General features: G+C 42.0%; 1 protein-coding gene across 1 annotated transcript in view; it reads left to right on the top strand.

Moving 5' to 3' along the window:
• Positions 1-23,684, top strand: part of myo7aa (myosin VIIAa) — a 48,525-nt gene that overhangs the window by 24,681 nt on the left and 160 nt on the right. The window contains exons 17-47 of the mRNA XM_066685114.1: positions 239-397; positions 987-1,079; positions 2,399-2,493; positions 2,679-2,763; positions 3,034-3,252; positions 3,571-3,888; positions 4,101-4,304; positions 4,851-5,044; positions 6,572-6,644; positions 6,875-7,002; positions 7,345-7,471; positions 7,737-7,856; positions 8,330-8,503; positions 9,430-9,657; positions 10,025-10,192; positions 10,488-10,605; positions 11,156-11,282; positions 12,762-12,931; positions 13,385-13,575; positions 14,015-14,139; positions 15,304-15,461; positions 16,036-16,189; positions 17,057-17,212; positions 18,245-18,350; positions 19,959-20,072; positions 20,313-20,400; positions 20,512-20,618; positions 21,031-21,216; positions 21,600-21,716; positions 22,091-22,174; positions 23,202-23,321. Coding sequence (XP_066541211.1) covers positions 239-397; positions 987-1,079; positions 2,399-2,493; positions 2,679-2,763; positions 3,034-3,252; positions 3,571-3,888; positions 4,101-4,304; positions 4,851-5,044; positions 6,572-6,644; positions 6,875-7,002; positions 7,345-7,471; positions 7,737-7,856; positions 8,330-8,503; positions 9,430-9,657; positions 10,025-10,192; positions 10,488-10,605; positions 11,156-11,282; positions 12,762-12,931; positions 13,385-13,575; positions 14,015-14,139; positions 15,304-15,461; positions 16,036-16,189; positions 17,057-17,212; positions 18,245-18,350; positions 19,959-20,072; positions 20,313-20,400; positions 20,512-20,618; positions 21,031-21,216; positions 21,600-21,716; positions 22,091-22,174; positions 23,202-23,321 — 4,506 coding nt within the window. The remainder of the gene's footprint in view (positions 1-238; positions 398-986; positions 1,080-2,398; positions 2,494-2,678; positions 2,764-3,033; positions 3,253-3,570; positions 3,889-4,100; positions 4,305-4,850; positions 5,045-6,571; positions 6,645-6,874; positions 7,003-7,344; positions 7,472-7,736; positions 7,857-8,329; positions 8,504-9,429; positions 9,658-10,024; positions 10,193-10,487; positions 10,606-11,155; positions 11,283-12,761; positions 12,932-13,384; positions 13,576-14,014; positions 14,140-15,303; positions 15,462-16,035; positions 16,190-17,056; positions 17,213-18,244; positions 18,351-19,958; positions 20,073-20,312; positions 20,401-20,511; positions 20,619-21,030; positions 21,217-21,599; positions 21,717-22,090; positions 22,175-23,201; positions 23,322-23,684) is intronic.

Genomic DNA, 23,684 nt, shown 5'->3' with positions numbered 1-23,684 from the left:
TCTAATCTGTAATTTTGCACCAGATGGAAAAATAATACTATAATACATTTTTTCTGTTAAAAACACAGCACTAGTTGCACTAGTTTGCCTGAATTCAATGTGTTTTATGTCACATGACAAGGCAAAATACAGAGCAGCCGGTCAGAACAGACCCCACTGCAGTGGTGTTGCTGAATGCCATTAAATCCTCACAGTTATTAATTTAATTTATACATCTTATATTGTCCTCTCCCTTTAGCTGTTTGACCGGGAGCTGTGTGTAAGGCAGCTCCGTTACTCTGGAATGATGGAAACCATCCGGATCCGTCGAGCCGGATACCCCATCCGTTACACGTTTGTGGAATTTGTGGATCGGTATCGCGTCCTCATGCCTGGAGTGAAGCCGGCCTACAAACAGGTGAATGAAGGCTTATTTCTAATATACGTTTTGTGGAAGATTTGCTCTGTTTTTGGATTAATGTCAGGCTACATACTCTTTATTTTTGTATTGTTTTTCAAATGACAGAATTGAATTTTGGGAGACAGGGCATTGCACAGCTTCTTATTAATCTCCAAAATAGAGGGACGATGTATATCAGGGATAGGGTTCAAATAAACTACTTAAATGTGAAGTACCTCGTGGAACTGGCTCCTAAAACGCTCTCACTCACTCACATACTCACACATGTTGAACAAAGTGCTCCAAAGGAGGCATGATTTACTTCACTTGACTTTAAAATATTGACACGATGTTTGTGATTACTGTAAAAATCCAGTGAAAACCTGAGTTTGACAATATACATTTAGGCTTATTATAGATTTTAGCTACACACTGTACTTTTTCCATATTTATAAATCCCAGTAATACCCTATAGTAGGTTTTAATGAAAGCAAACTGAGCTATTGGAGACAGAAACAGTTACAGAAATCACACTTGGTAGAAATTGATAGAAAAAGCTATTTATAAGGTGCCCAGTCTTCATTCTGTTTTGTTTTCTCTGCAATAGGAGGACCTGAGAGGGACCTGCCAGCGGATCGCCGAGGCCGTGCTTGGTAGAGATGATGACTGGCAAATGGGAAAGACCAAGATTTTCCTGAAGGTAGTCCAGCATTACAACACATTTCCTGGAACTTGTTATGGAAGTGAAATGGTGACCACAGCCAGGTCCCAAACTTTAATTTGGCACAAATTGAGGGTTCCCTGTGAAGAGTTATCAATTGTCCGTTGCATTTTCTCTTCTCTAAAAAAGCTGACATATAAAAACAGACATGAAGAAAATGAAAAACAGTATTCTACAGGTTTCATGAGATAATTAAAACAGATATCAGTAGCTCACAGCAGATCAGAAGATGGCAACAATATTCCTTGCTTAAACTTCCGGGATTCTTCCACTTTTCCTATAAACTGCTCGAATAAATTATTGTCCTAAAATAAATAGAGGCTTCATACACTTGTCTCCTCTTCATAGATTAGTTTTTGTCTATTTTTGTTTGTTTTAATGCAGGTTTTAAGTACCGTAATTAAGGTGTATGTAAAAACTAGCATGCTAGCATGCTAGCACTAGTGTTATCAGCTTTGTTGTGAAGATAGTGAGAGTGTTTTAGTTTTGTTATTGTCTGTTCTTTCTCTTTGTCTTCTTTTGGCTTCATTTTAGTATTAACTCTTTCAGTGGGTTCTTCTTGTTCCTATGTTACAGGCAAATAAGGCAGAATAATGCTTAGAAAGATGCATTCTGCATTTATTAGCTTATAAAATTTCACAGTTACATTGTGAGAATATTTATGGGAAAATGCTTAATAATGCCTAATAATGTCAATTATTAATAACCAGTTAACTGCATTCTGCTGCCTTTTTTAAGACTAAAAATGACTTTTCCAGTGCATCTTATTAATCATTATCATTATCATAAGGTTAGCAACAGAGTATTATCTTATGAAATTTAGGAGGTATTATTCATTATTTTTTATTATTGAGGAGTTGAACACAAGTGTGGAAGGTCAGTTCACTCTTGTAGTAGTCTGTGAAGCTCATGTGAGACTAGATTGAGGGTGTTTTTTTTCTTTTCTTTTCTTTTTTTTCTTTTCTCCTCCCGGAAACAAAGCCAAGCCAGAGGTCAGCGGTCAGTTTGTCCGCTGGCCGAGAGTTTTCCACTCCACAGAGCTTTATCAAACCTCACAGCTCTCAGCAACAGGAAAACCCCCCTCAGAGAGAGTGAAGAGGCGCCACTGACAGCTCTTCCTAACAGGAAGTGAGCACATCTGAGCAGGAGAATGGGAGATGTTAAACACATCAATTAGGGGAGGTCATAAAAGTGTTAGATGGTTGTTTATAATTGACTGCAGTTCTTCATGAGAAATCCTTTTTGTTTTTGATGTGTACAGTCCAGCTGAACGTCCACTATTTTGATGTGTTTGACAGGATCATCACGACATGCTGCTGGAGATTGAACGAGACAAGGCCATCACTGACAAGGTCATTCTTATCCAGAAAGTGGTCAGAGGTTTCAAGGACAGGTATTTAACCTGCAGACAGAAAATAGCCACACCAACATTTCACTTGCCCCTTCTAGATTTCCTCTGCACTGTACGAAAAGATATTTTCACATGCCAGAGTTCTTCTGAAATCAAAGATAGTAGGAGGTAGTTCTCTCTAACTTTGCTGCAGTATCAGCTTCTACACAATGCTGTGTACTTAACAGGTCCAACTTCCTTAAAATGAAGAGAGCAGCTCTTACAATCCAGAAAAACTGGAGAGGTTACTACTGCAGGAAGAACTATGACGCGGTGAGTCTATACATTATAATACCATTAATTAAGTCTAGTCCTGGTCATGGTGCAGTGGTAAATTCTGTTGGTAAGGATTTGTAATCTAGATATAAACATAAACTAGTCTGGAAACCCAGCCCAGAGTGATTGCTTATGGATGAATAGAGAGATCGAAGTGTAAATTACTGGCTGAATGAGGAGCTGAATAGATAGAAAGGTAGATATCTGATTTGTGTGTGTGTGTGTGTGTGTGTGTATGCATGCGTGTATTCCTCTGTTTTTAAATAGATGCGAGCAGGTTTCTCAAGGCTGCAGGCACTGTACCGCTCAAGGAAACTGTATGAGTCGTATCATGTGGCAAGGAGCAGGGTAACGGTGTTCCAGTCCCGCTGTAGGGGCTGGCTGGTGCGCCGAGCATTTAGACACAGACTTTGGGCTGTCATCACCATCCAGGCCTACACCCGTGGCATGATCGCCCGCCGCCTCTACCACAGACTCAAAGGAGAGGTACAACCCAGAAGCACACAATAAAACACATACAAACAAATACAATGAATGGAACAGTGCTGGGAAAAGTAGTTTAATTTACAGGGTGTGAAAAATGGGCCTCTCTGATCTAGTTACATAATCAGAATCAGGCTACGTTTCACACAGGTTTTAGAAATGAAAATAAGTATACATCAGATTCACTATGCACCAGGGGTGTTGAAACTTTGTGTTGCAAAAACTGAGTAAAGAAGTTGTATTTGAGTAAATCTCACATCTGTAGATGAATATCTATCCTCTGGCAATATTAAAGACCTTACCCCTGAACCTTTTGTGCAGTACCGCAGGCGTCTGGAGGCAGAGAAGATGCGTCTGGCTGAGGAGGAGAAGCTGAGGAACCAGATGAGCGCCAAACGAGCCAAGGCAGAGGCGGAGCGTAAGCACCAGGAGCGTCTGGCCCAGCTGGCTCGTGAGGACGCTGAGAGGGAGAGGAAGGAGAAGGAGGAGGCTCGCAAGAAGAAGGAGATGCTGGAGCAGATGGAGAGAGCTCGCCAAGAGCCCGTCAATGACTCGGACATGGTGGACAAAATGTTTGGCTTCCTGGGCACTACCAGCTCCTTCCCAGGCCAGGAAGGCCAGGCCCCAGCTGGCTTTGAGGTCAGAGAAATGGTGAACTACAGTCTGGATAGCCTTGTTCTAAAAGTATCTTTTGTTGAGTTTCAAAATGAAAACACATCCTCTACAGAGAGCACACTTTCAGATAGTTTTCTGCAAAATGTAGCAAGGCAGGAACATTTGGAACAACCTGATATATATTTAGGAAATGCTATGTTTTTGTATGTGTGTCATGTATGTGTTTTGTGTATTAGGACCTGGAGCGGACTAAGAGGGAGCTGGAGGAAGACGATCTGGATGTAGCACTTCCACTCCCTGAGGAAGAAGAGGAGGATCTGTCCGAGTATAAATTTGCCAAGTTCTCTGCCACATACTTCCAGGGCACCAGCACACACACGTACATGAGACGTCCACTCAAACAGCCACTGCTCTTTCATGAGGATGAGGGAGATCAGCTGGTACATGAACCTTTTCCTTCATTTCTACACATAGTTTAATGGTTTACGGGGAAACACTGAAAAAAGTAATGCTTTGAATTTATTAAATATAAAAATTTATCATTTTAACATAGAATATAAAGAATAACATCAGCCCCAATGAAGATTTGGGCATTGAATCAACACTAAAATATAATACTTTCCATTACGTTAATGCTTTTTTATGGTTGAGATGATTTCCAAATGTGCTTTTTCTCTTAGTTCAGAAGGCAGTGAAAATAAATGGAATTCTTCAGTGTATTTTCCACCTACTGAAGTTTTGTTCTCTAAAAACATGCGTCTTTGATTTAAAAAAAGTTAAAAACATGGCAGACTTCCATCAGTTTGAGCTACAGTTTGTGTTTAAATAAAAATTTAACTTAATAATTTAAATAATAATAAATTAAAAATAAACTTTAACTTTGTTGTTGCTGTAATTTAACGTTTTTGTTTAGAACACAGACTTTGAGCATTATTTGCCCATTATTGATCTTTCATTTGGTACAAATATTTGTTTGTGGCCTGCAGGCTGCAATGGCGGTGTGGATCACAGTCCTGCGTTTCATGGGTGACCTTCCAGAACCAAAGTACCACACGGCCATCAGCGATGGCAGTGAGAAGATCCCTGTAATGACCAAGATTTACGAGACTCTGGGCAAAAAAACCTACAAGAGAGAGCTGCAGGCCTTACAGGGAGAGGGAGAGGTAAGGGGGGTGGAGGGGTACAAAAATAGTGAATCAAAACACAAAAGAGATGCGAGCTCCTTGCCATGAGGTTTTGGCACTGGTGAGTTGCAATTGCGGGACTGAGGCTGAAAGCTAAACGGTTCAAGTACCTCACGAGGCTGCATCGTTTTGAGTGTATGACATCAATTATACTACACTTCAGCAGTTAAACGGTGAGCTTGGGCTCCTGTGGTCTCATTGGATGACAGCTGAATGATGGTTATATAGTCACTGTTGTACTGCGATCACAGTTAATTGAGAATAACAAGTGATGAGATTGTCACTAATACAATCATTTGCAGGTAGATGAACGTGCAATGTTGCTTGTAAATTAACTGTATCTGATGACTACAGTCCTTTACTCTTTGTGTACAATGTAGATTTGATGTTTAGATGTGATTATTATAGAATGCACTTATTATTTACTTGAGGGAAAACCCCAAACTGGACAATTTATTAGAAACACCTACTTTACATCTCCACTTTCTGTTGTATATTTTCTCAGGGGTGGTGTTTCTAACAAAGTGGCCATTGAATATAGAGTTTTAGGTGAAAATTTCCTGCAGATTTAAATGATTAATCTTCATACACCTTGGCTCATTGTGTAGTAGATGAACACTAAATATCAGTGTATTTGTCAGTTTGCAGTGACTATAAATGTTATAGATTTGAGTAACCCCACCAGCCAAGAGTGTATGATGTAGGTTTTATAAATCATGACTTCATTCGTTTGAACTTCGATTAATCACATTTTATTTGCACAATTAAGAGTGAAACTATCTAACTCACGATCACATAACCAGCCTATTCACTAAAGCCCTGTTGAATGCTATTGCATGCATACATCATTAAGCATTCCATATATCTATCTATAGCGCCTTTCTAGACACCCAAGGACACTTCACAATCCACACTGCTCAGAACGCTCAATCCACACACACACTGGCGAGAAGCGGCAGCCAAACGCGCACAGCGTACTCTCGACCAGGAACTACCGTCCACCTGGAGGACTGCATCGGGCACTAGGATTTCACCCAGGACTAAGCGCCAATCCATATCTGGGCGCACACACATTCACTCACACATGCAGACATTCATTCACATACACACTCATTCACTCACACACCAGGACAGTTAGAGAAGCCAATTCACCTACCCTCCATGTTTTGGGACTGTGGGAGGAAACCGGAGCCCCCGGAGGAAACCCACGCAGACACAGGGAGAATATGGAAACTCCACCCAGATGGGACTTGAACCCAAGATCCCAGCGCTGAGAGGCGAACGTGCTAACCATTAAGCCACCGTGCCACCCCATATATGAGCAGTTAGTCTTCGTTGATGTTCTTCTCATGTCTCAGAGGAAGCTGACCAAAAGCAGGGAGAAAATGTGGTTTTATTGTATCATATCAAGAGTATACATTTATAAACTGAATCTTACTATGGTTCAGCTTCTTCATGATTTATAAGTTTCCCTTGTGTCCCCCCCCCCATCCCTTCCTCTTACAGAATGCTCAGATTGACAGTCATAAGAAGAACAGTGTGCGTCACAAGCTAGTGTCCCTCACCCTTAAGAAGAAGTCAAAGATAACAGAGGAGGTGAGTGGCAGCGTGGTTGCCATGGTAAAGCAGTCTCACAATGATCCTCATGCAAGGTTTCTTGGCTTTTCCCTGGGATTTTGAACATGTATCAGCTTGTGCGTGAGAGTGCTGCTGCTTTTGAAGACAATATGGGGGTCGTAACTGAAATTACAACCAAAACGTTGTCCAGTCATAGCACAAGGCAGAATTTAACTTTTGTTTTATGAACAATTTAATGTCTGTGGCAGGTAACGAAGCGTCTGAATGATGGTGAATACACAGTGCATGGGAACAGCATGCTGGAGGACCGGCCCACGTCCAACCTGGAGAAACTTCACTTCATCATCGGCAACGGCATTCTCCGTCCAGCTCTCAGGTCAGAGCCAAGAAGCCACAACACTAGAGACCTGAGAGACTTGACTGACCACTTTATGCTAGTCTCTCGCATGCCAATTTATTACAACCCTTATCTGCACTTTTAGAGCAGCAAAGTTTTACCATAAAGACTGAACACCCTGTTACAATTACTATAAAAAATGATCTGATTCAAATATACCCCATGTTTTTGTTCAATCCAATAGAGTACAGTTAAAACATATAGTTATTACCTCAATGTAAATGAACACATTCAGTATATAATCAATGTGTCTCCACTGGTCCATTTTTTTTGGCTGTAAGCTCAGCCTTAAATGATGCTTTTTGTTGCTCTGATTCACAGAGATGAGATTTACTGTCAGATTTGTAAGCAGCTGACCCAGAACCCATCCAAAAGCAGCCACGCTCGTGGCTGGATCCTCATGTCTCTGTGTGTGGGCTGCTTTGCCCCGTCTGAGAAGTTTGTGAAGGTGAGAAATCGTTATACAACATTATGAACATGTACCTGTTTGCACATTTATTGGTTTAGTGATGTAGTGGTGTAGACTAGTGTTTGATTCCCCACCCGGGTGAGCACACCGTTCTACACCAATAAGAATCCTTGGGCAAGATGCCTAACATTACATTTGCCCATGTCTTTTACATGAACAGTCACTCCAGAGGTCACGACACTGAATTATATTAATGTTGTGACTGCATCGCTTCTAATTCCTCTGCTTCTCTCTCTCTTTGCAGTATCTGAGAAACTTCATCAGTGAAGGACCTCCAGGATATGCACCGTACTGTGAGGAGAGGCTCAGGAGGACATTTGTGAATGGAACTAGAACCCAACCTCCCTCCTGGCTCGAGCTCCAGGTCAGTCACCATCTGCTTCTTCTCCTCAGACATATTCAACTAATATCTGCTAAATTAGAAAGGCCTACTTTGTACTTTCACTCGCTAGACTGTTTATTAGAAACCTCTCCCTTCACTAATCACATTGTTAGAACACACTACATTCATTGGCCACTTCTACTTCAGCTCTTTGTACATTTTGTACATTTCTGTACATTTTTGTACAAATGTCTGTTGTTGTATAAATTGGGTGATGAATCATTCTCAGAACAGTTATTTAATCAGAAACTGGTGGCTACTATAAATTGTACACCGAGAGACTGATGAGCTACAGTCTCTTAGTGTACATCATAAAAGTTGACACATGAAAGGGGTTTCTGATAAGTTGCTGATGTAGGTCTTGCACTGTATTTGGTAAGAAGTTTACGTGCATCCTTTTACACTTTGTAAAGTAATGTAAAATATTGGTCTGATTTTTTTTTCTTTTCCACCAGGCGACTAAGTCTAAGAAGCCCATCATGCTGCCTGTGACATTCATGGATGGCACAACGAAGACTCTACTGACTGACTCTGCCACCACAGCCAAGGAGCTGTGTAACGCTCTGTCTGACAAAATCTCTCTCAAAGATCGGTTCGGCTTCTCTCTGTACATCGCCCTGTTCGACAAGGTTTTTCTTTTTTCCCTTTTAATCTTAAGCTTTGTGAAGTACATATAGTACGTATTTATGTATTAACATCTACCTGAACTTATGGGATATTTTTAAAGACCTGAATACTAGTGCTGTGAGGAGTGTGGTGTGTTCTCTCTGTGTCCGCGTGGGTTTCCTCCGGGTGCTCCGGTTTCCTCCCACAGTCCAAAAACACACGTTGGTAGGTGGATTGGCGACTCAAAAAGTGTCCGTAGGTGTGAGTGTGTGAGTGAATGTATGAGTGTGTGTTGCTCTGTGAAGGACTGGCGCCCCCTCCAGGGTGTATTCCCGCCTTGTGCCCAATGAATCCAGGTAGGCTCTGGACCCACCGTGACCCAGAACTGGATAAGGGTTACAGATAATGAATGAATGAATGAATGAATACTAGTGTTTGACCTTGTATTCTCTTTAAAGTCAAATCTAATTTTATATTGTCTCCCAGATTGACAAGGAACAAATACTTCAATACTTCTCTAAATCACTCTTACAAACAGTAATATTTTATTTCTTGGTTACTGCAGTTCCTACGTGTATCCTGAAGGTGGTAGTGTATTAAAGGGATCATATCCTACCCTTATATTTTGTGTGTACCAACAGTTACCCTTTATTTTACATACTTATACTTCATTGGGCACCCTGTATTCTTTTTTTTTTTTTGAGTGAATGAACCAGTTTATGTGAACGTATATAAGTCAGCATCTCTGTCGCTCTCTGTGTCTCTCTCTGTTTCTCTCTCTTTTGATCTCTGTCTCTCTCTCTCATTTCCAACGTACACACACACACACCACTGGGGCTAGTTTTATGCTGTTGTTTTTTATTTAATATTATATTTCTTTTCACTGTAAGTTTGTTATTGATTGGTCAGATCACTCTTAACCCATTTTTTCTGACTCTTTTGCATCCAGGTGTCATCTCTGGGCAGTGGCAGTGACCATGTGATGGATGCTGTGTCTCAGTGTGAGCAGTATGCCAAAGAGCAGGGTGCTCAGGAGCGTAACGCCCCCTGGAGGCTGTTCTTTAGAAAGGAGATCTTCACACCCTGGCATGACCCCATTGAGGACAGTGTAGCCACTAACCTTATCTACCAGCAGATCATACGAGGGGTTAAATTTGGAGAGTACCGCTGTGACCGGGTGAGGTTCAGTAGAGTCTTAGAGTCAGTGAGATCAGTCCTTTAGAAGTCTTAAATCTAGTGGGAATCCATGCCAACAATAAAATAAAAAAGACCAGATTTAGTTACAATTCTTTAGGAAATAAATTAATACACAAATTGGCTGATGTTTGAAATTTTACCACAGAATAATTATGTTATTTTGGTGTTATTATTTGGTGTTCTGCCTCACTTGGCCTGTGACATAGACTCAAGAACTTGTGAAGACGTTGGGCAGCTAGAGAAACAGATGTGGAAACCATTAAAAATGAGAAAATAAATCCAGGTCTATGCTAATGCTAATGCTATAACAGTTAGCTAACAGTAGTGACCTGTCTCTCTCTGTGCAGGATGATCTCTCCGAGCTAGCGTCTCAGCAGTATTATGTGGACTATGGATCTGAGATCCTGGTGGAGCGTCTCCTGAGTCTCATTCCCTCGTATATCCCAGATCGAGAAATCAGCTCCACCAAGAGTGTAGAGAAATGGGCCCACTTCATCATGGCTGCCCACAAAAAGGTACATATCAACAGATTAAAAATTATAGTATTCATGACTCAAAGACTTTATAAAATCACTGCCTTTCCCTCCCCTTCACTTTCCAACTTTTAATAATGTCTTTTACTTTAGAGATTCAAGTCTTAACACAAGTCTTTAAAAATTCATACTTAGAAAACCCTCGACTACGTTTCTGTAAACATGGTGAACAGTTGCATCTCTGGCTTTTGATACAGGGTCTTGGCCCCTGTGTTGAGATTATTGTTTTTAGCACCATAAATGAACGTACACTTGTCTGAGCCCCTCTCATTTACAGGGCATTTACACTCAGAAGCGAGTGGACCCTCAGAAGGTCAAAGAAGAAGTGGTGGATTTTGCTCGGTACAAGTGGCCTTTGTTGTTCTCAAGATTCTATGAAGCCTTTAAATTCTCAGGTACACTACTAGGTGAATGTATGAAAATGTACTCTGCTGTATGAGCTTAATGAATATCGTCAATGTCCAATTCAAAACATGAATCTCCATTTTTGTAGGTTTTTAGTTTACTATGGCACTTGAACACAGCATCTGTCCTCCAAATCAGTGTGAAAATATCTAATAGAACCAATGAAATACATTGAAAAAATGACATGGAATTAAATATCTTTAGGTCCATTATATAAGAAAAGATCTTATGAAACTGACTTACATGGTTTTTTCTTTGCGTTCCTGATAGTGATTCTATTGTGCTGTTTTTTTGCTGTTAGATATGGTGGCTATTGTAGTGTAACAGCCAAAGCGTTTGGCATTCCTTTGGCTCAGTTATCTGTGACTGGAGTTCAAAAGAACACATTTAGCCTCACTTTCTATGGGTGGACAGGATGACTATCAGCTCGTGTATCACTCAGATTCCTATACACCAGCAATGTGGAGCTACAAGGAAAAGGAGTAGATAGATGATTGATTTTGCATGTACACTTTTTTATTTTTTACCTGTGTCCCACAGGCCCCAGCCTGCCTAAGAATGATGTGATTGTAGCAGTGAACTGGACAGGAGTTTACTTTGTGGATGAACAAGAGCAAGTTCTTCTAGAACTTTCTTTCCCAGAGATCAATGCTGTCTCCAGCAGCAGGTATGAAAACATAACAAACTCTACAATATTATTATAATGATTAGGAAAATGGATGAGCCTTTGAAAGTGGATATTTCTCTGTGTTATTGTGTTTTCTCTCACTGTTTGAAGAAGTTTTAAGCTGCTTTTATTATTGGATGCTCTGTGATAGTTGCTGAGGTACACATTAAAAAATGCAGCTTCAATCTAAATATTTTATTATAGATTTTATATTTTAGAACATTTTGCTAAAATACAGGTAGTGTCGCAGTCACACAGCTCCAGGGACCTGGAGGTTGTGGGTTCGATTCCTGCTCCGGGTGGCTGTCTGTGAGGAGTGTGGTGTGTTCTCCCTGTGTCTGCGTGGGTTTCCTCCGGGTGACTGTCTGTGAGGAGTGTGGTGTGTTCTCCCTGTGTCTGCGTGGGTTTCCTCCAGGTTACTGTCTGTGAGGAGTGTGGTGTGTTCTCCCTGTGTCTGTGTGGGTTTCCTCCGGGTGGCTGTCTGTGAGGAGTGTGGTGTGTTCTCCCTGTGTCTGTGTGGGTTTCCTCCGGGTGGCTGTCTGTGAGGAGTGTGGTGTGTTCTCCCTGTGTCTGCGTGGGTTTCCTCCAGGTGACTGTCTGTGAGGAGTGTGGTGTGTTCTCCCTGTGTCTGCGTGGGTTTCCTCCAGGTTACTGTCTGTGAGGAGTGTGGTGTGTTCTCCCTGTGTCTGCGTGGGTTTCCTCCGGGTGACTGTCTGTGAGGAGTGTGGTGTGTTCTCTCTGTGTCTTTGTGGGTTTCCTCCGGGCGACTGTCTGTGAGGAGTGTGGTGTGTTCTCCCTGTGTCTGTGTGGGTTTCCTCCGGGTGGCTGTCTGTGAGGAGTGTGGTGTGTTCTCCCTGTGTCTGCGTGGGTTTCCTCCAGGTGACTGTCTGTGAGGAGTGTGGTGTGTTCTCCCTGTGTCTGCGTGGGTTTCCTCCAGGTTACTGTCTGTGAGGAGTGTGGTGTGTTCTCCCTGTGTCTGCGTGGGTTTCCTCCGGGTGACTGTCTGTGAGGAGTGTGGTGTGTTCTCCCTGTATCTTTGTGGGTTTCCTCCGGGCGACTGTCTCTGAGGAGTGTGGTGTGTTCTCCCTGTGTCTGCTTGGGTTTCCTCCGGGTGACTGTCTGTGAGGAGTGTGGTGTGTTCTCCCTGTGTCTGCGTGGGTTTCCTCCGGGTGCTCCGGTTTCCTCCCACAGTCCAAAAACACACGTTGGTAGGTGGATTGGCGACTCAAAAGTGTCCGTAGGTGTGAATGCGTGAGTGAATGTATAAGTGTGTGTGTTACACTGTGAAGGACTGGCGCCCCCTCCAGGGTGTATTCCTGCCTTGCGCCCAATGATTCCAGGTAGGCTCTGGACCCACTGCAACCCTGAACTGGATAAGGGTTACAGATAATGAATGAATGAAAGGTCATGTTTTTAAAAGATCAAAACTAAGAACAGCAGAAATCATGTTCTTAATAAAGCTTGCTTGTTTTTGAGCAGGGGAGGGAAACTCCAGGGACAGAGTTTCACTTTGGCCACTATTAAAGGTGATGAGTACACCTTCACCTCCAACAACGCAGAGGATATACGAGATCTGGTCGTCACTTTCCTCGAGGGTCTCAGGAAGAGGTCAAAATTTGTGGTTGCTCTGCAGGACAATCCAAGTCCAGGTAATGAATAAGCATTCATTCATGCATTCATTCAGTGTCTGTTAGCGCTTATCCAATTCAGGGTTGCAGTGGGTCTGGAGCCTGGGCGCAAGGCGGGAACACACACCCTGGAGGGGGCAACACACACTCTCACATTCACTCACATACTCACTCACATACTGTTGTTAAATGATTAGCCATTTCCACTCGTCCCAGAGGTATAGGGATTATAGATTATTTCGCTCCAAAAATACAGCTTCATATTTGTGTATCCCAGTGCTGGGAGATTTACACCTTCCAAAGCCCACACTTAGTATTAGGATGTGTACATAGTGTACTACCTTCAATTGACCCCAATTAAACAGAACTAATTATGTTCTTATCTCAGTAAGCTAGAGGTGCAGACTGCTGATCATAAATGAGATTTATTATTGTAACTCTACTCACAGTCATTTCTCTCTTGTTGCTGACCAGTGGGTGATGACTCGACGTTTCTAAGCTTTGCTAAAGGTGACCTCATCCTCTTGGACCAAGACACAGGCGAACAGGTCATGACCTCAGGCTGGGCACACGGCATTAACGACCGGACAAAACGGAGAGGAGATTTCCCAGCTGACTGTGTTTATGTCCTGCCCACGGTCACCAGACCTCAGCCTGATATTGTGGTCAGTGTTTTATCTGTGTATGTATATGGGTATAAACTTTACACTGTAGACATCTGCTCATCCAACATTTATATTAAAATGAAGGATAAAGATGATTCCTTCTGATTTACTCCTGGAGTCATCATTCCAACTCATCCCAAAACTATTCAGTGGACTTCCAGCAGCCCAAAGAACACAGCTCAACTGCTCCACAGCTCAATGCTGGGAGGCTTTTAAATGAGCAGATATGGACTGTTAACTTCAAAAAGTGGGACAGTAATCCTTGTCCTTGAGATATTGATATATAGTACCCATGACTCATCGTTTCCTGTCCTTGCTTTTGATGTTTTTCTTTCTATACCTTGATGTTCTCTCTCTTTCTTTCACACACAAAATGTCTGAATCTTGATTACTCCTTTCTCTGCTTCTTTCTGGCTCTTTCTCCGTGTGTATGACTCAGGCTCTGGTTACTATGACACCAGACCAGCGTCAGGAGTCCATCCGAGTGTCTCATGTCCCTGTTCTGGAGAGTGTGGAGAGAGTGAAGCCTTACACGCTGGAGGAGTTCTCATACGACTACTTTAGGTACAAAGAAAAACAGAAACAATAAAGAGCATACTCATCCCTTTATGAACATATAATAATTAAATGAATATTATAGAAATATCACATCAAATTTATGGATTTTTTGTTTTTTTGCTAATATTGTAACAATTTTTTTTTGCTTCTGTTGCATCAACACTGTATTAAGAGCAGAATATGTACCAATAACCTTTCTCAAAACATATATTTACTTTCAGTTCTTATCTTTTTATAAGAATCTCATTCATCCTAACATACTTTAGCTCATATTTCTTAAATCTTATACATTGTGGTACAGGCCACTTTATAAGAAACTTGTCTTTTGTAGCACTTATACAGTTAGGGACCATAGCTTAACTGATGGTGAGTTATTCATATTCTAGTTCTTTATCAGTGTCAGCTTCTCTTGTGAAAATATTAATATTTCAATATTACTGCTATGCTGAGGGCGGCACGGTGGCGCAGCACGTAGTGTCGCAGTCACTCCAGGGACCTGGAGGTTGTGGGTTCGATTCCCGCTCCGGGTTACTGTCTGTGAGGAATGTGGTGTGTTCTCCCTGTGTCTGCGTGGGTTTCCTCCGGGTGACTGTCTGTGAGGAGTGTGGTGTGTTCTCTCTGTGTCTGCGTGGGTTTCCTCCGAGTGACTGTCTTTGAGGAGTGTGCTGTGTTCTCCCTGTGTCCGCGTGGGTTTCCTCCCACACTCCAAAAACACACGTTGGTAGGTGGATTGGTGACTCCGTAGTGTGAATGTGTGTGTGTGTTGCCCTGTGAAGGACTGGCGCCCCCTCCAGGATGTGTTCCTGCCTTGTGCCCAATGATTCCAGGTAGGCTCTGGACCCACCGCGCCCCTGAACTGGATAAGTGTTACAGATAATGAACGAATTAATGAATGAATGCTATGCTGAGGATGGGGTAAAACATTATAAAATTTGCAGCAACAAATAGACTTTAGTCTGTAATTGTACACCTATGTAGCAGAGATCAGAAAATGGTCAGTAAGTAGAGGTACACAGTAGGAGTTTCTAATAGTGACCAGTGCTTCCAACATGAGAGAATCCATCCAAATGCATCCATAACACTTTTTACGTAATATAATAAGGCGTGAGATTACACAATTGTCTAGACACAACATCGCATTTCTCACCTTCTCTTTCGGACTTTCTCCAGACCACCCCCCAAACACACCCTGAGCCGAGTGATGATCACGAAGAACAGAGGGAAGGATAAACTGTGGTGCTGCACCCGGGAACCCATTAAACAGCCTCTGCTGAAGAAGGTCCTGGCTCATGAGGAGCTCTCTCAGGAGGCCTGCATGGCTTTCATCGATATCCTTTCAGCACTTAGAACTGTTTTCAGTTTCAGTTCAGCTTTTAGAGTACAGACTTTTTAATGACCCATTTTAACCTTATTTAGCTTTATTAATGAACACAAACTATCATTTAGATTTTTTCCTCTACCAGAAATGAACCTTAAAGTGATCCGTAAACTCATGCTGATAGAAATCTGATATTTTACTTTGAAACAGAATTGTTAGCTTTGATTTGTTACAGATTCAGATCATATTACCATAATCTGTAGCTTTTTTTATAATTTAAGAATAGCCAAAGAATGTATTCTGTTTGGTATAAACTCCTAAGTGATGAAATTGTGTTGCTATTCCATGAATGACCATCAAATAGCAGCTTTTTATTACAAGTAATGTTCATACTTTTATTTATAATCAAATTTGGGCTTTCTATGGTTTTGTTAAACATCAGTTATTCTGTGCGACCAAAAGGATTTAAGACTGTATGATAGCTAAGTGATAAATTAACCAGTTTTTAGCAACATAATTTAGTATTTTTTTAAACAATCTGTGTATTTTGAACTGAAATTTCTTCTTAACGCATCTCTCTGCACCTATAATGAAGTACATGGGCGATTATCCATCCAAACGAACGCGCTCTGTAAATGAACTGACAGATCAGATCTTTGAGGGAGCGCTGAAAGCTGAGCCACTGAAGGACGAGATTTTCTGTCAGATCCTCAAGCAGTTAACAGACAATCATGTGAAGTAAGTCTCACTGAGTCCATCTGTCTTTTCAGATATTCTTTAACTTGCTGTTGTCATAGGAAAAGTCTCCCTGGGAGAAGAGACTGTTTTTGGACCAGATTTGGCTTTATTCTGAAATCAAATACTTGTGGGTTCAAACCCTACTTTGGGTGACTGTCTGTGAGGAGTGTGGTGTGTTCTCCCTGTGTCTGCGTGGGTTTCCTCCGGGTTACTGTCAGTGAGGAGTTTGGTGCGTTCTCCCTGTGTCTGTGTGGGTTTCCTCCGGGTGACTGTCAGTGAGGAGTGTGGTGTGTTCTCCCTGTGTCTGCGTGGGTTTCCTCCGGGTGACTGTCTGTGAGGATTGTGGTGTGTACTCCCTGTGTCTGCATGAGTATCCTTCGGGTGACTGTCAGTGAGGAGTGTGGTGTGTTCTCCCTGTGTCTGCGTGGGTTTCCTCCGGGTGACTGTCAGTGAGGAGTGTGGTGATTTCTCCCTGTGTCTGTGTGGGTTTCCTCCAGGTAACTGTCAGTGAGGAGTGTGGTGATTTCTCCCTGTGTCTGTGTGGGTTTCCTCCAGGTAACTGTCTGTGAGGAGGGTGGTGTGTTCTCCCTGTGTCTGCGTGGGTTTCCTTCGGGTGACTGTCTGTGAGGAGTGTGGTGTGTTCTCCCTGTGTCTGTGTGGGTTTCCTCCAGGTGACTGTAAGGAGTGTGGTGTGTTCTCCCTGTGTCTGTGTGGGTTTCCACCAGGTAACTGTCAGTGAGGAGTTTGGTGTGTTCTCCCTGTGTCTGCATGGGTCTCCTCCATTTGTATCCTCCTAGTTATTCAAATAATTCAGAAAATTGCAAATGATGGTGAATGAAATATAAAGGAATTAACCTGTATGTGTAGGTACAGTGAGGAGAAAGGCTGGGAGTTGCTGTGGTTGTGTACTGGACTCTTTCCTCCCAGTAATGTCCTCCTGCCTCATGTCCAGAGATTCCTGCAGTCAAAAAAACACCATCCTCTTGCCCTGGACTGCATGCAGAGACTACAGAAAGCTTTACGGTAACACACACTCACACAATCACACACAGATACAGAGTAGATAACTCTGGGAATTAGTTATCTTATTGTCAGCATCCAAACAAAACTGAACAAACATAAAATATCCATAAACAGCAGTTGCCGAAGGGGTGAATATGTGATCAGTTTATAAAAAGTCAACAGTTTAGATTATTGTGGAAGCAGTTACATACTTTCCCTACAATACAGGAAATGCTGGAAATGCTTGTTAAAAATGTCTCTTTCCTGCTCAAAAGTCTGTATTTCCATTTTTTCTGCCCTGCTTTAATCTTCTTTCTCAAAAATGATCCACTATTTATCTCCCTCGCCTCCTCCCTCACCCTCCCCACTGCTGAAGTAGCAGCACATTACTCAGGAACTGAATAAGAGTGCAGGATATAAAATAATTACACTAGACAATAAAGATACAGGGCAATAAATGCATAGAAGAACTTCACATGACACTGAATAGACAGTATTGAACGTATGATAATGTCAGGATCACGGAGCGGACAGACTGAGGGCGGACGCATTCGCTAAAGCACAGATACACTTTAATAACAAATAATAACAAAACAAAGGGACTATAAACGAAAAGACAAGAAACGGGGATCCAAGCGGGATAAACGGGACACGGGGAGTTAAACAGGACTAGCGGGACAGACAGACGAAAGAACGAAACAGAGGAAATACAGCGACAACGTGGAAACCAATAACGGAGAGACTAAAGAACACGCAAGACTTGACATGGTACACGGAACAATGACCAACAAACAGGAAGTGCAGGAAGGGGACTTAAATACAAGACACTGACGAGACGCACCTGATACAGATAACAAGGGGGCAGGGTAACAAATGACAGACGAGGAGGCGGAACAAAGGCGGAGACTCGAACATAAACAAAACATAGCGGGGACAACAGACATGACAGGACGAAGGCGTGACAGATAACAGATAAATATATAATACAGATGATAGATAAATGGAGTTCTTTCTGTTTGAACAGTACCTTACAAATATATTGTTGTTTTACAGGAATGGGGCCAGGAAGTATCCACCTCACCTGGTGGAAGTGGAGGCAATTCAGCACAAAACAACTCAGATATTTCACAAAGTGTACTTCCCAGACGATACTGACGAGGTACTGAAGCACACACAGTCGCTCATACACTGTTCTCCACATTTTACAATAATTTACATTACATGTTATAATTAAATTCATAATATTTTGCGGCATTATGATATGTTGTTTTATTTTCATGTCCATATTTCACAGTTTACGGTGTTGGGTTATATTGCAAAATGATTTGACAGTGGCTCAATTATCTATTAACGAATGATAGTATTTTGGTATTCTGAGGAGATATAATTATTTTAAATAGATATAATTATTTATTATAATTATATGCACGGTGGTGCAGCAGGTTAGTGTCGTAGTCATACAGCTCCAGGGACCTGGAGGTTGTGGGTTCGAGTCCCTGGGTGACTGTCTGTGAGGAGTGTGGTGTGTTCTCCCTGTGTCTGCGTGGGTTTCCTCCGGGTGACTGTTTGTGAGGAGTGTGGTGTGTTCTCCCTGTGTCTGCGTGGGTTTCCTCCGGGTGACTGTTTGTGAGGAGTGTGGTGTGTTCTCCCTGTGTCTGTGTGGGTTTCCTCCGGGTGACTGTCTGTGAGGAGTGTGGTGTGTTCTCCCTGTGTCTGCGTGGGTTTCCTCCGGGTGACTGTTTGTGAGGAGTGTGGTGTGTTCTCCCTGTGTCTGCGTGGGTTTCCTCCGGGTGACTGTCTGTGAGGAGTGTGGTGTGTTCTCCCTGTGTCTGCGTGGGTTTCCTCCGGGTGACTGTCTGTGAGGAGTGTGGTGGTGTCTCCCTGTGTCCGCGTGGGTTTCCTCCGGGTGCTCCGGTTTCCTGCCACAGTCCAAACACATTGGTAGGTGGATTGGCGACTCAAAAGTGTCCGTAGGTGTGAGTGTGTGAGTGAATGTGTGTGTGTGTGTGTGTTGCCCTGTGAAGGACTGGCGCCCCCTCCAGGGTGTATTCCCGCCTTGCACCCAATGATTCCAGGTAGGCTCTGAACCCACCGCAACCCTGAACTGGATAAGGGTTACAGATAATGAATGAATGAATAATTATTTTAAGTAGATATAATTAATTAAGAGGATTAATGTGACATTAATGGAAGATTAGTATAGGATGTGTTAAGCATTAATTCTAATACTTATACTAATAATAATAATAGAATAAATATTGTTGCAATTACTATTATTGATAATTATTAGATTATGATTAATTATTCAAGACATGACTTCACCATATTGAGATGCTCAATAGAAAGGCTGTCCTTCAATATTCATTAGATTATTAGATATTTACACTTCATATATGCATTTAAATAATGGCTAAAACAATAACTGTTATTACAATATTACAAGCAAAGTTGTCAAAATCATAGATATATATTAAACAAAGAAATGGTACATGGTGGAAAAGAGCACTAGGGAGCACTGTTTAGTTAACTACTAGTTAGCTAAAATATTAGCCCATGGCTAACGCAGTATCAGTTTACTAACACTTTATCCACAAACTAATATGCTAGCCATGAGTAGCACAATAACCTAACAGTACATAACAGATGAAACGCTTGCAGTTCCATTTCTTGTTTTGGATTCCTAAGTATCATTATCATTCTCTCTCTCTCTCTCTCTCTCTCTCTCTCTCTCTCTCTCTCTCTCTCTTCCACACTTTTATTCTATTAGGCATTCGAGGTTGAATCCAGTACGAAGGCTAAGGATTTCTGTCTGAATATTTCTGGTCGGCTGCTCCTCAAATCTCCAGAGGGTTTCAGTCTGTTTGTGAAAATTTCTGACAAGGTGCTACTGTCGCAATCAAGTTTAAAAGTTACTTGACAAAGGAAATACAAGGGGCATGAGTGTCATACAGTTTATTTCCATTAACCTGTTCTACTTATAACTCAGACATTTAAATTAAAATCCAGTTACATTTGCAGAATATTTCAAATCTTAACCATGGCAGCAATAAAAGCATTTTGCCCTTTTAAAAGAATAATGACTGTTTTTGTAAAATGTTTGGGTTTTTTTATATGTTCAAAGGTTATTAGTGTTCCAGAAGGAGATTTCTTCTTTGACTTTGTGAGACATCTCACTGACTGGATCAAGAAAGCCAGGCCTGCTAAAGATGGTAGGGGAATTCAAAGCATCTGAAGCATCTAATAGACACTCAGTTTAAATACTGTACATTTACAGTAATATAATAATAATCAAATTACATATTTTGCTTGCTGTTCCCCAGGTATAGTGCCTTCTCTGACCTACCAGGTATTCTTCATGAAGAAGCTGTGGACAAACACAGTCCCTGGAAAGGACTCTTTTGCTGATTCTATCTTCCATTACTACCAGGTTAGAATCATTAGAATAATCCCAGCCATGACGTGTGGTAATTTACAATTCACTTCAGTGCAAACAGAAGGATAGCTGTGCTCAGTGCTGACTGTGGGTTAGAGGCATATAACGCTCCATCATCACCGGGCTGTGGAGCAGTGGAAGTGTGTCCTCTGGAATGATAGAACTCCATTCAGTACCTTTGGGACGAGTTAGAGTGGTGTTTGTGATCCAGATCTAATTATCTCCGAAGAGTAGAAGCTGTTACTGCTGCAAAGAGGGACATACTGCCAGTGAATACCCTGCATTTCAGTAAAACCTTTGTATGAGCATTTGTCTACAAATATGTGAATAATAACGTTCCTTTGAGATTCTGCTAGTCGTAATGTTTATATAATCTGTGTTGTGTGTGTGTGTTGTCTTCATCCAGGAGCTTCCTAAGTATCTCCGTGGCTATCACAAATGCTCCAGAGATGAAGTCTTTCAGCTGGCAGCTCTGATCTACCGAGTCAAATATGAAGATGACAAATCTTACTTTCCCAGCATCCCGAAAATGCTGAAGGAACTGATTCCTCAGGATCTGATCCGACAACTCTCCCCAGATGACTGGAAACGAGTGAGTTTTCACTGCAAGGCTCATTATTTTGGGTAAACACTGTCCAGATTGACAAATCTTTTGGTCTGTTTTCTTAAACCCCACTTCTAACTGATCTCTAGATGGAAATAGAGTTCTTAGGCCTTGTTCAGACAGGCAGCGCAAATCTGATTCTTCCATATACCCGATTTGAGCAGGACACATTTACGGTGACAACCCCTCTAAATATAGTCTGATCACATCAGTCAGATTTGGTCACTTTTAACTAGCATCTGGACACTGTCTAAAAATCAGATTTAAAAAAAAATCAAACCTGGTTTGCCCTGCAGTGTGAACAGACCTGTGTCTCATCCTTCTGTATTGTGTCAGATATATGTTGATTGATATTGGTTATTGAAATGCAGTCGATTGTGGCGTACTTCAACAAACATGCTGGGAAATCGAGGGAAGAGGCTAAGCTGATGTTCCTGAAGATCATTTTCAAATGGCCCACATTTGGCTCAGCTTTCTTTGAAGTGAAGGTAACAGTGACAGACATAGACCAAGAGCACATGTCCATTACTTTGTGTTTTATTTTTTGATGTAATTTTCATGATTAATGGAACAATACAAAGAGTTTAGATTTATTTCATGATAATACATTTCTCTATAATATTGCAGATTATTTGTTAAAAATTAGTGGAATTTTACTTTAAATATTATGCCTGCCATAAGAGACAATTCTCTGAATTAAAGCACCATAAGAAGAAAGGCCTTGTGCCAGAACATTGATTGGTTTGTCTGGCTGTGATTATTGAGGCTGGCAGTGGCAGGGCAGGGTTCCTGTTGTGAAACAGAGTGACAGCTGACACAGAGAGAGCACAGTCACCCTATCTCCTCTCATTTCCTCCTGCAGCAAACCACTGAGCCCAACTACCCTGAGATCCTGCTGATCGCCATCAACAAACACGGAGTCAGCCTCATAGATCCCAAGACCAAGGTGTGTATCCTCTGTCTGAGACAGAGGGACAGTTACATCATTCATTCATTCATTGTCTGTAACACTTATCCAGTTCAGGGTCGTGGTGGGTCCAGAGTCTACCTGGAATCATTGGGTGCAAGGCGGGAATACACCCTGGAGGGGGCGCCAGTCCTTCACAGGGCAACACACACACACTCACACATTCACTCACACACACACACACGGACAGACACTTTTGCGTCGCCAATCCACCTACCAACGTGTGTTTTTGGACTGTGGGAGGAAACCGAAGCAGCCGGCGGAAACCCACGCAGACACAGGGAGAACACACCACACTCCTCACAGACAGTCACCCGGAGGAAACCCACGTGGACACAGGGAGAACACACCACACTCCTCACAGATAGTTACCCAGAGGAAACCCACGCAGACACAGGGAGAACACACCACACTCCTCACAGACAGTCACCCGGAGAGGGAATTGAACCCACAACCTCCAGGTCCCTGGAGCTGCGTGACTGCGACACTACCTGCTGCACCACCGTGCCACCTAGTTACATAATTATTCTATATAATGGAAAACATACCCATTATGGATCACAAACACCACTTCACTATATCCCAGAAATATTGGATGGAGCTCAATCACAGATAGATAGATAGATAGATAGATAGATAGATAGATAGATAGATAGATAGATACATACATACATACATACATACACATACACACACACACACATACATACATACATACCTTCCTTTATTGATCCCCAGGGGAAATTCAAGAATCAATCACTCCGGATATCACATTTCCTCTGTTCCAGTGCCCCGTGCTGGGGGGCTTAATTTCATGCTTCCACTTCCACAAGCTCTGTGTGCCCAACTGAACCTAAGTAAACACATGGGTTGAAACTAAAAGTGGATGATTATCAGCTGTGCATACCTTTAGGCATGTGTTGTGAGTGTAACTGACAGGATCAAATGAGGCTGAATTACTTATGAATACAATTGAATGAATAATTTGTACTTTTTGTTGTTCCAGGATATTTTAACCACTCACCCCTTCACAAAGATCTCCAACTGGAGCAGTGGGAACACGTACTTCCACATCACCATTGGGAACCTGGTGCGAGGGAGCAAGCTGCTTTGTGAGACCTCACTGGTGAGAGAAAAGCTCCAGTGCTGTTTGAATTCCAGAGAATAAAAAGAATAAGCTCAGAGTACCTACATCCAACATACTCCAACAAACACCAACAAACCCAAACCTTTGGAAGTCAAACTGCAATTGCCAAAGAGCGATGGTTGTGTTTGTTGGAGAATGAGACTGGGGACGAATGGTGGTGTGTTGGTTGTTTATTTTGTGAATGTCAATCTTTATTGAAGAATAATGGTGTATGGAGAATGAAGGTATTAGATGGAGCATATCAACTGTTGGAGAATGATCATGTTTAATGAATAGCAATTGGCATATGTTGTAATGACGTTATGCGGCAGAGAAAAACGATAAATGTAGTGACTGCCTTTC

Source organism: Hoplias malabaricus, chromosome 11 (genome assembly GCF_029633855.1).
Source record: "Hoplias malabaricus isolate fHopMal1 chromosome 11, fHopMal1.hap1, whole genome shotgun sequence".
NCBI lineage: Eukaryota > Metazoa > Chordata > Actinopteri > Characiformes > Erythrinidae > Hoplias > Hoplias malabaricus.
Note: the sequence above shows the minus strand (reverse complement) of the source record. Positions and strands in the feature narration are given on the sequence as shown.